General features: G+C 37.9%; 1 protein-coding gene across 5 annotated transcripts in view; it reads right to left on the reverse strand.

The window, feature by feature from the left end:
• Positions 1–17,032, reverse strand: part of FRY (FRY microtubule binding protein) — a 619,856-nt gene that overhangs the window by 341,826 nt on the left and 260,998 nt on the right. For all 5 annotated transcript variants that reach the window (XM_090273729.1, XM_090273727.1, XM_090273726.1 and 2 more), the window contains one exon: positions 12,158–12,357. In XM_090273729.1, the coding sequence (XP_090129855.1) occupies positions 12,158–12,277 (120 nt within the window). In that variant the 5' untranslated portion in view covers positions 12,278–12,357. The remainder of the gene's footprint in view (positions 1–12,157; positions 12,358–17,032) is intronic.

The raw sequence follows: 17,032 nt of genomic DNA on the forward strand, positions 1-17,032 counted from the left end.
TGAGCCACAGCAGGCAGGGCTGTTTTTTAATATAGCCTTTGCTTTAAAGTCTATTTTGTCACATATATGTATTGCTACCCCGGCTTTTTTTTTCCATTTCCATTTGCAGGATATATCCTTTTCCATACTTTTACTTTCAGTCTATGTGTATCTTTTGTTTTGAGGTGAGTCTCTTGTAGACAGCATATATAAGGGTCTGTGTGACAATTTTTTTATCTACTTATCTATTGATGGGCACTTTGGTTGCTTCTATATCTTGGTTATTGTAAATGATGCTACAATGGTCCCAGGGGTACATATATTCTTTTGAGTTAGTGTTCTGGGTTTCTTTGAATAAATATCCAAAAATGGAAATCACTGGGTCATGATTAAGTTCCATTTTAATTTTTTAGGACCCTCCATACTGTTTTCCATAGTGGCTGCACCAATCACAGCAGAATTTCTTAATTCATACATTCCTTAAATACTAAAAAGTTTCCTGATTAAAGGAGCTTATATTTTCTGCTATTTAGGCATCTTCAGACAACTCAGGTATATGAAGAGGTGAAACATAAAATATAGTTGACTATTTCATCACTATATGGTTTAGTGATGGAAAAAAACAAGTTGTTTTATAACTACAAATAGACTGTATCCTAACCTTTGTCTGCTACCTCTTACCAGACCTGGCTTAAAATTTTAAGAAGAAACTGGAGTTAGGGTATGCTTCACTTGCTAAAGGCCTTGCTTACTTAGATTCACAATCAAATTCATTAAAATTACTAGAACAATTCATTATATATAGTTTGGTGGTGGTGGGTCACCAGTGTCATTATTATAGCACTGTGTCCTGCTCAAATTCAGGGTTAGTGAAAGTTGTCCTGATGCCAGCCCTGTGGCATCAGCACCGAAGAGAAGCTGGAATCCTAAGACACAGTGCCAAGGAATAAAAAGATTTGTCAATAAATGTTACTGCTTGAATCTAGAACAACATTAGCATGCAGTAACGTTATCATTAGCTAATTGTTTGGCTTTTCAATGTTGGTGCCAGCTGGCTATGACTGATGTTTGTACAGGCTTGATCTTAAGGCATGACATATCCCATTACAGATTCTTGGCATGTGGTGCAAGAGAGAGTGGCATCCTGGACACTAATTTAATGACTGGCACACCAAGAAAATATTTTATGCTACTTTTGGTTTACTTTTAGTCTTATATTAAAATAGAAATTCTCTTGTTTCTTTTATGTTAACAAACCAACTAGATCATGTTATATTGTTAAGTCTCTATTCCAGCATAACACAGTTAGCATTTTTATGAATGTGTTTACCATGGCACACCTGGACTTCAAGCTCAACACCAGGATCCTTACTGAAATATCCTGCCTATGTCTTTTCCATGAATCATTTTGTGAGCAAGGGCTAGCAGGGGCTATCAAGCAATCCCTATAATAAAACCCTCCATTTTCATGTTACCTCTCATCATAAAAGGGTTCCTAAATCCACAATTTTAGAAGAAGGTAAGCACTGCCCTCTCACTCAGTCAGGCTCTGCTGAAGGACAAGAATTTGGGTGTGCTTCCTTTTGAAGCTATGCAGATCTTTGCCTTCTTCCAGGTTTCAATCAAAGTAGAGAATACATTACTTGCTTTCTAAGTCTTAGGCAATTTAGAATTTCTTTTTCTTCCTCTGTTGACATTTTATGGTGACAGACTGTAGATCTAGTTGAAACTCCTGGCCCAATACATGATTTACCTTCCCTTGCAATCACAGAATTAAAGCTTGAGTTCACTAAAGTGCACAGGGGAAGTAAGATAGGTTGTAGCCAAATCAAGCCATGAAAGAAGTGAAATCAAGGTTTTGAACAAGGGAATGAAAAGGACAACATTGTACTTAGGCAAGGTTTGTTAGGATCAGAAGAGAAAGAGTTGGTGACAATCTCCTCATTCTTCCTTTTATTCTTTAAAAAAATTATTTGTTTGTTTGTTTGTTTGTTTATTTATTTATTTGTAGAGAGAGGAGAAAGGAGAAAGAGAGGGAGAGAAACATCACTGTGTGGTTGCCTCTCACTCGTGTCCCCAACTGGGGACCTGACATGCAACCTAGTCATGTGCCCTGACTGGGAATCAAACCAGCGACACTTGGCTCGCAGGCCGATGCTCAATCCATTGAGTCACAGCAGCCAGGGCTCCTTTTATTCTTTTTGGGGCACTCCACCTTGCCATGGGAACTTCTGCTTGCACATAAGCTTCACAGTGCAAAGACCCACCCTGGCCTTATCTGCATGAGAAGCAAACCAAGAATTCCCCAGAGGACTTTGGAAGAATAATGAATTGAAATATGTCAAAATCTCACATGCTATAAACACCTGGAAATGTTGAATGGAATATAAGATTTTTTAAATGTGAAATGCATTCAGAACAAATGAAGAATGAAACAAAAAGCAGGAAGATAGAGGTGATGTAGTGGCTGAAGAGGGGGAGGACTATTGGTCTCATTATCCTGGGGGCTTTTTTGTTGTCCACTGAGAACAGGAAACAGAGCTGTGGGCCCTGAGAGATAGGACATTGGAAATAAGACAACTATATAAAGTCTGATCCTAAACATTGAAAAAATGAACTAGGGAAAATCTAGGAAGATGAAAATATATTACAATGGTCCTTGCCTGGGTTCTAGGTAAAAACAGCAACAAATTGTGCCCAAGAATTTGAAGCCATAGTCTCAAGTCTTTCATTAGTTTGAGTTCTATTTATATCACCTCTTAAGTACAGAAACTTTCAAACCAAGAAATTAATAACATTTGGGCCCAGACAGGAATAATTCTAGGCTAATCTAAAAGAGGACTTACAAAAAATGTATGCTTGAGGTGATCAAAGATATAAAAGAGAATGCATCTTAAAAAAAAAAAAACCCTAACTAGACCAAACAGGATTTTTAGAAATGAAAAATATAGTCACAAAAATATATTTCTTAATGGAAGGTTCAACAACAAATTAGATATATTCCAAGACAGTATTAATGAACTAAATACAGACCTGTGAAAACCACTCAGAATGCAGTAGTGAGAGACAAAGAAGTACAACTAATAACAGAAGGATAAAAAGATATGGAATATAGCATGAGAAGGTCAGAAAAAGAGAAGTGGGAAAATAATTCGTAAAGGATGTAAACCTTCAACTCAAGAAGCATGAGATTTCAAGCAGAAACTAAAAATAAGTCCACATCCAAACACAGAGTAGTGAAATTTTAGGACACTATAGACAAAGGGAAAAAAGCATAAAAACAAGAAGGGGAAGAAAAAGGAAAAGATCCACAAACAAATGACAAAGTAATCACAGACCTTTCAACAGCAGTAATAGAGGCAACATAGTGAAATATGTTGTCAAAACTCTGAGGAAGAATAAATGTCAAACTAAAATTATTCCCAGCTGAACTATCATTGAGAATTAAAGGAGAAATAAAACATCTTAGATAAACAAGACTGAATAATTACAACCCACTGACTCTTATCTAAAGACCAACAAAAATATACTTTGGGAAGAAGAATATTTAAGCCAGAAAGAAAAAACAGGAGGCAAGAGGAAAAAGTGTCAATTATATTACTTTCTGTACAGATAACCCAGTTTAACTAGTTTAAAACACTTAGGAAAGGTAAAATAAAGGTAAAATTGGATGTGAACAAATGCTATCACATGACATGACAAAGGAACAAAATTAGAATAAAATTATCAACTAAACCAGCAATTTTCAACCATTTTCATTGTATGGTACACATAAACTAATTACTAAAATTCTGCAGCACACCAAAACATATATTTTTGCCAATATGATGAAATAGGTATGATTTTGATTCAGTCACACTGGACAGCTATTGTTGTGATTGCTGTTGTCATTTTTTTGACAACTTAAGGGAAAAAAGGTGTCCTTGACTAAAACAGTCAGATATTGCATGTCCTAAAAATTCTCATAGCGCACCAGTTGAAAATTGCTAGCTTAATCCATAAATATTAATCAATATGACCTGAGCATATTTTTGGCACAAAGAACAATTCTGCTGAACCAGTGTAAGGTGTTTACAAATAAAATAATATAAAATTTGATTTTTTTTTTTTGGTTTTTTTTTTTTTGTTTTTTTCAGATTTAATGTGTTTTATTGATTAAAATATTACATTTGTGCCAATTTCCCTTCCCTCTGCTCCCCTCCACCCGGTGGCCCCCCTCCCTCCAGTTGTCCCCCCCTTTTAGATTATGTCCATTAGTTGTGCATACAGTTCCTCCCAACCTCTCTCCGTCTATTTCATTCCCTCCTACCATGATCCCCAATTCCTATATCATCTCCCTCCCTCTCCCCACTCCCCCTCCCTGTTGACCTCCCCCCAATATGCTTCCCGTACCCACAGTTCCTTTTCCACTCTCGTTGCCTATTTAGTTTGCCTTTGTTTCATCTCCCTAGCTTCTGTTTTTTTAAACCAGTCCCTTTAACATCTCATATAACAGTGGCTTGGATCTAATGAACTCTTTCAGTTTTATTTTGTCCTGGAAACACTTTCTCTGTCCTTCTATTCTGAATGACAGTTCCGCTGGATAGAGTATTCGTGGTTGTAGGTTTTGGATTTTCATTACTTTGAATATTTCTTGCCAGTCCCTTCTTGCCTGTAGGGTCTCCCTTGAGAAGTCAGCTGATAGTCTAATTGGGACCCCTTTGTACATAATTCTTTTCTTCTCTCTTGCTGCTTTTAAGATTCTCTCTTTATCTTTAATTTTTGACATTTTGATTATAATGTGTCTTGGAGTGGTTCTCCCTGGGTCCAGTCTCTTGGGAACTCTCCTTGCTTCCTGGACCTGCAAGTCTATTCCCTTCCCCAAGTCTGGGAAGTTCTCCTTTATTATATTTTCACTCAATTTTTCAAGTTCTAGTTCATCTTCCTTACTCTCTGGCAAACCAATGATTCTTATGTTGGGCCTTTTATAGCTGTCCCAGAGGTTTCTGATCCTCTCATCGTTGCTTCCCATTTCCTCTCTCTGCATTGGTTGACTGCTTGTTCCTTCTCCATATTCCAGTTTGTTGAAATGAACTCTGGATTTTTTTTCCTCACCATCTGTCTCGTATGTGGTTTTGTTCCTTTCGTTATGAATGTTTTTCGCTTCCTTCTTATCTTTTTCCTGCTCTTTTGTGAATTCTGTAAGCCACCTGATAACAATGGCCCAGAACTGAGCCTCTGACAGGTTTCTTATCTGTTCATCTGTCAGGTTCTCTATCTGTTGCCTGGTGAGCTGTGCCACCGGGATTTCTATAGTTGTCTGCCTCATTTTGACAGATGCTTTTTGTTTTCTTGGGCCAGCTGTAGGGGGCAGTGCCTGTGTATGCGTCACAATTCAGCGACCGGCGCCTGTCCGTGACCTATTTCGCAGCCCTGTGGTGCTTTCTTTGGGGGCGGGGGTCCAAGGTGGATTCACACAGTTATTCAGCTAGGAGACCGGGATCCGTCCTCCCGCCCCCCTGGGCCTCACTGTTCAAGGCGATGCGGTGGCTGCTTTCCCCAGCACTGGGGTCGCGCACTGCCAGGGGCTTGACTGCCTCCGGGCTTTTTCGCCGCCCCGCCGCTGACCGCAAACAGCGCTGCCCTCTTTAACTCTTACCTGCCCAAATGGCACCGCTGGTTTATAACTTCATATGTTGGGCTTCCGTGTAGTTTTATTTTCTGGAATTTCTAGTTATCCTTTGTTTTGAAGTAGTTGTATTCCTCTCTAGTTGTAGAGGGAGACCTAGCGTGTCCGTCTAAGCCTCCATCTTGGCCGGAAGTCCATAAAATTTGATTTTGGTACAACATTTTTGTTTCCCGTGTTTTTCAAAAAATTAAAGTTAACTATTTGTATATTCAAAAATACAACTTTAATTCAATATTGTGTATAATTTATCCCACATAGTCTTACGGATGTATAACTCTGAAGGATTAAGTCTTTTAAAAATAAAACTAAAATATACAGATTCCTGAGTTGCCTCATAAGTAATAAATTTATACTTCAATTTTTGAAACTTACCCTTGCCACTCCCATATAAATTTTAATTACATTAGAGATATAGAATACAATTTTGTGATTTGTTACAAACCCACGTAAACCTAGGCTCTTAAGGATTCCATGTTTTTCTAAGTAAAGCTAACTCAGCAAGAGAAATGGTTGAGGATATCTACTGAAATTCACTTTGAATGTACTATATGTACGTCAAAGATAGCACCTCTTGCTATGGCTAGAAAAGAAAATGCCCATTTACATTTTTAGAATAAGGTAACAAGCCCCAGAATCTACTCACATTTATTGTACCACGAGTAAGCAAATATAAGGAAAAAAATTACTAAGCATTTTTCAACAGACAAGAAATGAATGTGGCATGGAAGCTTACATCTCTGCCAAAAATACAAGGGAACGAAGCTCTTTTTATAAAAAGCAATAATGCAAAAAACTGATTGACTACTGGACTGAGTAATTCTGCTGGTGGGCCCTTGCTTTTCATTACTTTGAATACTTCCTGACAGTTCCTTCTTCCTTGCAAAGTTTCTTTTGAGAAATCAGTTGATGGCCTTACAGGAACTCCTTTGTAGGTAACTCCTTTTCTCTTGCTGCTTTTAAGATTCTCTCTTTATCTTTAACCTTTGGCATTTTAATTATGATGTGTCTTGGTGTGGTTGTCTTTGGGTCCACCTTATTTGGGGCTCTCTGAGCTTCATAGATTAGTATGCTTATTGCCTTCACCAAATTAGGGAAGTTTTCTTTCATTATTTTTTCAAAGACGTTTTCAGTTTCTTGCTCTTCTTCTTCTCCTTCTGGCAACCCTATGATTCGGATGTTGGAACTTTTGGAGATGTCCCAGAGTCTTTTTATTTCATCCTCATTTTTTGAAAGTTATCATTTAGAATTGAAGAGCAGGTAAAGGGCTTCCCAGACAAGGTAAAGCTAAAGGAGTTCATCATCACCAAGCTCTTATTATATGAAATGTTAAAGGGACTCATTTAAGAAAAAGAAGATCAAAACTATGAAGAGTAAAATGACAACAAACTCACAACTATCAACAACTGAATCTAAACAAACAAACAAAAACCTAAGAAATAACTAGAACAGGAACACAGTCATAGAATGGAGATCATTTGGAGGATTATCAGCTGGGAAGGGAAAGGAGAAGAATGGGGGAAAAGATACAGGGATTAAGAGGCATAATTGGTAGGTACAAAATAGACAGGAGAATGTTAAGAATACTACAAGAAATGGAGAAGCCAAAGAACTTATATGCATGATCCATGGACATGAACTAAGGTTGGGAGGGCGGCTGCTGGAGGAAAGGGGTATACTGAGCAGAGGGGGGCAAAAAGGGAAAAACTGGACAACTGTAATAGCATAATTTTAAAAATATACTTAAAATTCATTGAATACATTTCTTCAGCTAAAAACAGTGTTCATCCATCTACTTGGCAATTAATTCCAATAAACTGTTAACTGAAAAAGACTGACTGATAAAGATGACTTACACTTTTCCATTTTTCTTGTTTGGGAACATTTAAGTTATCACATAGAAAGGGACAAAACAGAAACCTCTAATTAAAAGGATGCTGTGGCATGTGTAGTTTTTCAGACATAATGTTTACTCTGAGAAGATAAATGCCACGCAGACAAAATTCCAAACTGAGGAAAGATGAAAGATTAAACCCAAACTATTTAACTTAGTACATTTTTCAATGACAGCATTGAAGCCATTATTTTTCTTGTTTCTATCTATGATATTTCATTGTTGGTGTGTAGAAATGCCTTCAAGTTCTGAATATTGACTTTGTACCCTGCTATTTTGCCAAATTCACTTATTAGGTAGCGTAGTTTTTTGGCAGCGTCTATAGGGTTTTCTACGTACACTATCATGTCATCTGCAAATAAAGACTGTTTTACTTTCTCCTTTCCTATTTAGATGACTGTTGTTTCTTTTTCCTGTCTGATTGTTGTGGCTAGCAGTTCCAAAATTATGGTGAATAGAAGTGGAGAGAGTGGACATCCTTGTCTTGTTCCTGATCTTCGGGAGAAAGCTTTTCGTTTTTTCACATTGAGCATAATGTTGGCAGCAGGTTTCTCGTATATGGCCTTTATTATGTTGAGGTATGCTCCCTCTATTCCCAGTTTGCTGAGCGTTTTTATCAGAAATGGGTGCTGAACGTTATCCAATGCTTTTTCAGCATCTATTGATATGATCATGTAATTTTTGTCTTTCATTTTGTTTATGTTGTGTATTACATTTATTGATTTGCGAATATTATACCATCCTTGCATCCCTGGGATGAATCCCACTTGATTAGGTGTATGATCTTAATGTACTGCTGGATCCAGTTTTCCAATATTGTGTTGAGGATTTTAGCATCTATGTTCATCAGCGATATGGGCCTATAGTTTTCTTTCTTTTTCATGCCTTGACCTGGTTTTGAAATCAGGATAATACTGGTCTCATAGAAAGAGTTTGGGAGTCTTCCCTCTTCTTGGATTTTCTGGAATAGTTTGAGAATAGGAGTTAGTTCCTCCCTAATTGTTTTGTAAAATTTGCCTGTGAAGCCATCCAGTCCAGGGCTTTTGTGTGTCTGGAGTTTTTTGATTACTGCTTCAGTTTCACTAGTTATCAGTTTATTCAGGTTTTCTGCTTCTTCTTGATTCAGTTCTGGAAGATTATGTTTTGAGAAATTTGTCCATTTCACCCAGGTGGTCAAATTTCTTGTCATATAGTTTTTTGTAGCAATTTCTGACAATCCTTTGTATTTCTGTGGCATCAGTTGTAATTTCTCCTGTCTTGTTTCAGGTTTTATTTATTTGTATCTTCTGTGTCTTTTTTTTTTAGTCTGGTTAAAGGCTTGTTGATTTTCTTTAACTTTTCAAAAAAACAGCTCCTGATTTTACTGATCCTTTGAATTGTTCTTTTAGTCTCTATGTCATTTAATTCTGCTCTGATTTTGATGATTTCTTTCCTTCTACTCACTCTGGGCTTTGTTGGTTGTTGTTCCTGCAGTTCTTGTAGATGTAGGGTTAGGTTTTTTACTTGAGATTCTTCTATCTTTTTGAGGTATGCCTGTATTGCTATGAACTTCCCTCTCAGGACTGCCTTTGCTGAGTCCCAGAGGTTTGGGGCTGTTGTGAGTTTCTTTTCATTTGTTTCCAGAAACTTTTTTATTTCTTCCTTGATGTCATTATTAACCCATTCATTATTTAATAGCATGTTATTCATTCTCCATGAGTTTGAATGTTTTTGAATTTTTTCTTTGAGGTTGGTTTCCAAGTTCAAGCCATTGTGATCTGAGAATATGCTTGATATAATTTCAATTTTCTTGAGCTTTTTGAGGCTTGTTTTGTGTCCTACCATGTGATCTATTTTCAAAACTGTTCCATGTTCCATGTGCATTTGAAAAGATGTATATTTTGTTTCTTTGAGATGAAAGGTTCTGTATATATTAATTAAGTCCATTTTTCTAGAGTGTTTTTCAGTGCCACAATATCCTTTGTGTTTCTTTGCTTGGAAGATTTGTCCATTGTTGACAATAGGGTATTAAAGTCTCTTACTATGAGTGTGTTGCTGTCGAGATCCTTCTTGAAGTCTTCCAAGATTTTCCATACATATTTGGATGCTCCTATGTTGGGTGCATATGTGTTTACAAGGGTTATATCTTCTTGATGGATTGTTCCCTTAAGTATTATAAATGTTCTTCTTTGTCTCTTTTTATGGCCTTTGTTGGGAAATCTGTTTTGTCTGATATAAGCATTGCTACCCCAGCTTTTTTTCCTTGTCCATTTGCTTGAAATATTTTTTTTTTCCATCCCTTAATTTTCAGTCTGTGTAGATCTTTAGTTCTGAGGTGGGTCTCTTGTAGACAGCATATATGTAGGTCATGCTTTCTAATCCATTCAGCTACCCCATGTCTTTTGATTGGTGCATTTAATCCATTTACATTTAAGGTTATTACCGATAAGTACTTATTCATTGTCATTTTCCCCCTTTGTATGTGTTTTTCTCTCTGTCTCTCTGTGTTTCTTCATCTTAAAGCAGACCCTTTAGCATCTCATGCAATGCAATGCCGGTTTGGTGGAGATGTAGTCTGTTAGCCTTCTTTTGTCTGGAAAACTCATTTCACCTTCCATTTTGAATGACAGCCTTATTGAGTAAAGTATTCTTGGTTGTAGGCCTTTGTTTTTCATTGCTTGGAATATTTTTTGCTATTCCCTTCTGGCTTGTAGTGTTTCTGTTGAGAAATTTAATGATAGCCTTATTAGAGCTCCCTTGTATGTTATTTGCTGTTTCTCTCTTGCTGCTTTTAGTATTCTATCTTTGTATTTGAGTTTTGCCATTTTAATTATGATGTGTCTTGGTGTGGGCCTTTTTGGGCTCATCTTCATTGGGACCCTCTGTGCTTCCTGGACTTGCATGACTTTTTCTCTCAACAAGTTCAGGAAGTTTTCTGTCATTACTTTTTCAAACAGGTTTTCTATCCCTTGCTCCTCTTCTTTTCCTTTTGGTAGTCCTATGATATGGATATTATATGTTTCATGTTGTCCTGAACCTCCCTTAAAACCTATTCATTGTTTTTCAGGTTTTTGTTTTGTTTTGTTGCACTATCTGTGAGTATTTTTCTTTGTTGTCCTATAGCTCACTCATCTGATCTTTTGCTTTATCTAGCCTGCTTTTGATTCCTTCTACCATGTTCTTCAATTCAGAAATTGTATTCTTCATTCCTCCTTGCTCTATTGATACTTTCTATGCCCTTTTTAATGCTGGTGTAGTTCTCAGTAAGTTCTTTGTAGCTTCCTTGGTGTTCTTTGTAGTTCCCCTAGAGTTCTTTGTAGTTTTCTTTTAGTTTGCTCAGCTCATTGAGCTTCCCTGTAATCATTATTTTGAATTCCATGTCTGATAGCTTGCTTTCCTCTATTTCATTTAGCACTCTTTCCTCCTTTCCTTTCAATGGGGGTTGTTTCTGTGTCTCCCCATTTTTGTGACTCTTCTCGTTTGTTTCTGCTTCTTAGATTGATCTGCTTTCACTTTATATCTTCATGTTATGACCTTCTGTGGTAGGAGACCTATGGGATTCAGTGGTGCAGTCTCCTTCATGTCCTTAACCTGATGCTCTTGGGATGCCCTTTATGCCATTTATTTGAGCTATCTGGCTGTTGTTGTGTTGCTCTTTGTGGGCCCTTCCCTCCAGCTAGTTGTCTGAGAGTCAGTCCTCCCACCACGTCTTGTATACTCCACTTAAATATTCTTGAATTCTGATCCCCAAACCTTACATTGTTACATATTTTTAGATATTTGTGTTGTGGGCTCAATAACAGCCCATTTCATTACTTTAAGCTATGATGCCATAAAGCAAACCTCAAACTTCATGTGCCCCATACCCTCACAGGAGGGACAAAGCCCAGCTTCACAGAAAGGGCTACGTCACTCTGCAGGCCTTTTCTTTTCTCTTACTGTGTGTGGCCAAGGTCAGGAAACCAGTAATCTGAATCTAGCACCTGTACTGTCTTCCAGTACTTGTGAAAGCACCAGCACTTATGAGAGCAATTAACTCACAGCTGAAACACATGTCTTATTTTGTGGCAGAATTATCTGTAAAGAAAGACCCTAATGTCTTAGGGCATCATATAATAAGGGACCTAAAGGTAAGGGAGTCAAGAATGTCCTATCTTCCAATTTTCAGAAAATAAAGTGGTGTTTCTGAACAATACACCAAAAAACTTCCTTGTACCCTGTATCACTAAAACCATGTTCTCAAACTGGCAGTCCAGGAAGACACTTGAAGTAAAATTTTTTCCCCCATTTACTTAAAAAACAGGATGAAGTCTTTGACTAAATTATGTATACAGAACAGAAACTGTACACAATTCTTCTGTGATTAATACATCTACTGTTCAATTATGCCAATTAGTCTTTAACATAGTAGTGAAATGTGCTACTGAAATATATTTCCTGAAGATTGTTTCAAAGTCTTCAACCCTCATTTTTTTAGTAAATCAGGAAACTTAACTGTAACTTTTAAAAAATTACCAATTATATCAAAAAACCTCTGGAAATTAGGGGAAGAGCAAGTCATCATTCCTGAGAATTGTAAAATCTCCTCTGTTCATTGTCAAGATGAATTTCGGGAGGAGCAGGTGTCAGGGGGCACTCACCAGGGGTTCTGCCATGATGATGCGAATCTTGCGCTCAGCCTGGGTAGTGAAGTTGACAAATAAACTCTTGAGGACGTATTCCCCAGGTTTGCTTTCTGGGTCTACACTGATGGGTAACATAGTTGGCAGCCCTTTTTCCCTTTGTGTGCCAGACACAGGTGGAACTGGAGACTTGATGTAACCGTTGCCAACAGGAGAAGCTGAAAAATATAATGAATATTCTTATTGGCTAAAAATCACAACATAAACATTCAGATTGGCTGTGTTAAACCATAAATATAAGGATATGAATCATATTTGGAATGCTGTACCTAGCATCATGACCTGCACTTATTCTTTAGGAATGGTGTCAGAATTTAATTATTTTGATTACATTGGGTTTGTGTTATGCTATAATGATAATCTTGAAATGCTTCTGGTTACCACATTGCTTTAGGTAAATTATGTTGTAAGTACATAGTACAGTTGATAAATCCAACAACATTTAAGATATTTTTTACTTCTTTTATGTTCCATGTAAACAGATAAAGAACATATATGTGAAAAAGAAGTGATTTGCTGTTCTGGTTTTCCTAATGGCCAGGAGCTCTCTGTCTTCTGTGCTTCATTCTGAACAATGAAACAAGGAATAATGAAATTAACAATGGAAAAAAAACTTCAGACGTTTCCAAGAACCGATTTATAGTAGCCCAGCTTGCTCTTGCTCTGAAAGGAATGCTCCTCTTGAAAGACAAGGGCTCAGGAAGGGCCCCATCTGTGCCAACCCGAGTGTGGGTTTAAGTTTTCACTCTTACCACCCGTTGGTGCAAGTTGGGATGCCCTCCTCATCTTTTATAAAATATGCAGATTCCATGCTTGGATTAGATTTGGAACAGAGTCCCTGGTAAGTGGCCTCCTTTCAGAACATAATAGTCAGAAGACAATTTTAATTTGATTGTCAAAGAAAATAAATTTTTATTCATAAATGGGAATTTTATGTCTCTCTTCTTAATATGCAACACCACCTTCCACATAACTACCTGTAAGGTGATCAGTAACCACTATCCAAAGAAAGAAATGTATGAGTAAGTGGGCTTGGATAGAGGATTAGGAATGCTGATGACAGGATAATGATATGCAGACATTTAAAAGGAACATTATATCATTTTGGATGACACTGGATACAGAGATTAAGGAAGAGAATAAAGAAAAACATAGACTTCCAGTTTGGACACTGGTTAGGGTGTCAGAAAATGGTGGTGTGCCATCAATAATAAAGGAAAAAAAGTTCTCCTGGAAACTTTCTCAAGTAAATTCAAGTTTTTTCTTACCTTCCACCCCAAGCCAAATTATGAGGAAGCCATAATAAAACTTTGCTTATTTTATTGAATTACGAACATGTCCTCATATTCTGTTGTAGATTCTCCCTCATCCTTCCTACTCTTTCCTAATGCTTCATCCTCTCTGGACCACTGAACCTGTCTTATAGTCTGAGGGGTCAATTGCCACCACACTTAAAAATATGGCCTTTTCAGTTATAAAAATATAATGTTGTATATTACTTCTTTCCCTCTCCATTCTTATCAGCTCCATTGTAGTCTAGGAAGCCTATAGCATGATTACAGGAGCAGCCCCTTTGCTGCTTTTAGTTCATTCATTTTCCATGCAAATTAATATTTCTGCAGCACTGGCTCTCAATGATTACGGTCATGCCTCAAACCCATAGTCTGAGTTTGAGCCCCTGGAGCAGTTGCCTACATGCCATGCCCAGGTCGTGCTGATGCCCTGGTTGCCCCACTTAAGCCTCCGTCTCCTGCTGCTCCTTCCCATCTTCTCTGTTCATCTAAGCCTCCTAGTGCCATCACTTTTCAGATTGTATTTCTAGATTTAAACACTTAACTCATGTTCTTTGGCACTGCACATCCCACATTACCTAAGAAGACTCAATGGACAGGTGACAAGTGAAGTGATTATCTACTCATCATGTGGTTTGACCTATGATCATCCCTGTAACTGGACCATGCATTCTTCTGAAAGTTTCCCCTAAATGTCCCCTGACAAGATTTTGGTCTCCCAGATCTTAATGATCTAAAATGATGTCTTAGTTTCTGTATATTTTGAAGTGATTCACAGGGAAGAAACTCTAAGACAAGACTCAATAGTAGTTTCCAAAGGAATAGGGTACAGGATTTGCAACAAAGAGTCCTTAGTTCAATGGTGCCCCAAGCAGCTTCCTAAAAGGTTCCACTTATTCTAAAGGAGCATTCTAAACATCAGGTGAGGCAAAAGAAGTCTTGGCTATCCTGTGTGTTACCACCTATTCTCTCAATTCAAATCCATCTTACAGAGGGACATACAACCCCTGTGAGATGCTGTATCCAGGCATTGTGCCATAGAACTGAAGACTGGTGTCTAAACCAAGAAAGTCTAACTAGAGGATAACTTTTTACTATTTTTTATTTTCTACTGAATTTAATCCATTTCTAGAATACAATAATCAGGTTGATACAACATATAATTGCAAGATCAGATTCATAACTGTAAGACTGTGCACCCTTAAAAGTGATAATTCTAATGAGAGAATGTTCCTAAGAGTGACCCCTGGCTGGCAAAGCCGCCTTCTCTCTCTCTCTCTCTTTTCTTTTGAGAGAGGAAGGAAACAAGGGGAAAGGATGCAAAGAGGAAGAGAGAAACATTGATATGATAGAGAAACATCGATTGGTTGCCTTTCATATGCAACCTGACTGGGGATTGAGCCTGCAACCTGAGTACGTGCCTTGACCAAGAATCAAAAATACAACTTTTTGGTTTAAGGGATGATGCTTAACGAACTGAGCCACACTGACCAGGGCATGCAAAGCCACCTTTTGAAGCAGATAGGTGACATCCAGAAGCCAGAATGTCTCTTAGACAGATCTTCCATTTAAAATGCCCACGTACCAATTTACTGCTGTCATAAAAATTATTATCCATTTGAACTTCAAAGCCAGATATTTTGCGAGTACAAAAGTCTACATGTACAGCATTTGTGAGCTAGAATGGTCCTGGCCCAGCTGAGCCCTGTGCCAGAGCTGAGAGTGATTCTAGGAGAGGCGTCCGTCACTGTGGTGCCAAACAGATCAGCTGGGCAGGTGGAGATGCAGTGAAAGTTAATGGGGTAAGTGACCTTGAACTAGACGCCCATCTAATTTTTAGTAACCCTTCTATATCCTACCACAACTAATTCACAAAAAAATCCCAGCCTTTTGTTAGGATAGTTTTCAAAATAAACATATGACATGACACCTGTTAGTGACTTAGTTATGGGGTGAAAATACAGCTGAGAATCAAGAAATACTTGATCCCCACTGGTCAAAACTGAGTCCAAAAGTTTATATTAATCTAAACATCTGAACATTACCATTAGAAAAAAATCATTAGACTCCCTCTCAGCATTACTTGCTCTCAGTCTACACATATTTAAGACCAATTGTCTAGTTACTAAGTTCACAATAGTCTGGAAACAGAAAACCACAAGGGAAAGGTGCAGCTTCTCTCAGTAGAAACACTAAGAGCAAAGGATGAAAAAAATGGCATAACTCTAAAAAGCCACCAGACCTTAAAAATTCAGGCACACCTGGCTCAGGGAAGGCTCTGCCACAGAATGTGACATTCTCACAGGCTGGGGGCATCCATGACTCAGTCCAGTATGTGGTCACAAGCAACATTAAGGAGATGACCCTGAGTCCCACAGAAAGGTTAAAATAAGTCTTACGTATAGACCTGTATTTGAGAAGGTGGAAAAAAGAACAACAGAAATTTCCAGGTTTCCCTTTCAAAAGGATAAAACTGAAAAATGTTTTCTTTAGGCTTCTGTGGTCCTTTTCTCATCTCTTCATTAGGTCTATTTCTGACTGCAAAGGATGTTATTCTGAACAGGACTATTTTTTTTTCAATTTCATTAACAAACAAATACCTTACTTTTTAGGCTGGCTACTGTTAGCTGGCTAAGCTGTTCAGAATGATTTTCCTAAGTTACCAACATTTGTAGGAATTGCTAACCTCCTAATGGTGACACAAAAACCAACACCCACAACTCACATTCCAAATACATTTTTATTATGACACTGAAAGAAAAGGAAATACTATTTTGCATTTCCTCATGTGAGTGTCCCAGAGGCCACAAGTGGTGATATGTGTTATAAGAAAGCAATTGGTTTTCTCAATCAGATTTTCAGAGACATTAATACCATCACTCATTCATTTAAACCAATATTTTTATTCAATGAATCCCTGGGTTTCAGGTTCTGTTCTAGGCACTGGGAAGATAGGAATGAACAGAATAGATGGTTCTTGCCCTCGTGGAGTTTACAGGTTACTGAAGCAGGATTGTATAACCAGCAATTTCATGTGTGTCTACACACACACACACACACACACACATACACCACACGCGCGCACACACACACACACACACACATACACCACACGCGCACACACACACACACACACACACACACACGTTCTAAAAGAAAAAGGGAAAAACTACACAGAGAAACTTGCTTGTCTTTATCTCCCCCCAAATGCTCAGATGTTCTAATTTGGAATTGTCATGGTGAGGAATGAAAGCTGTGTGCTTTTGGTGTCTGAGAAAATCCAGGCACACCTGGCTCAAGCAAGGCTCTGCTTTTCCAGCCCATCCCTTTGTCTTGTTCATATCTGTCTCAGTTCCAGTTGGAAATGAGAATTTTAACCAGCCTGCAAAGGGCATGAATCAAAGAGCCCATCGGATGCCCTGTTTTTCTGATTCCTTCACCAAGTACTCAGCTCAAAGAAGAGGGCATCTCTGATGGCTTTTCTCTGGCTTACAAAGACTGATGAGCATAGAGCTAGTTTTTCAAAATACTAAATCCTCTT

This window comes from Furipterus horrens, unplaced genomic scaffold (genome assembly GCF_987537825.1).
Source record: "Furipterus horrens unplaced genomic scaffold, mFurHor1.1.pri manual_scaffold_4, whole genome shotgun sequence".
NCBI classification, from domain to species: Eukaryota; Metazoa; Chordata; class Mammalia; order Chiroptera; family Furipteridae; genus Furipterus; species Furipterus horrens.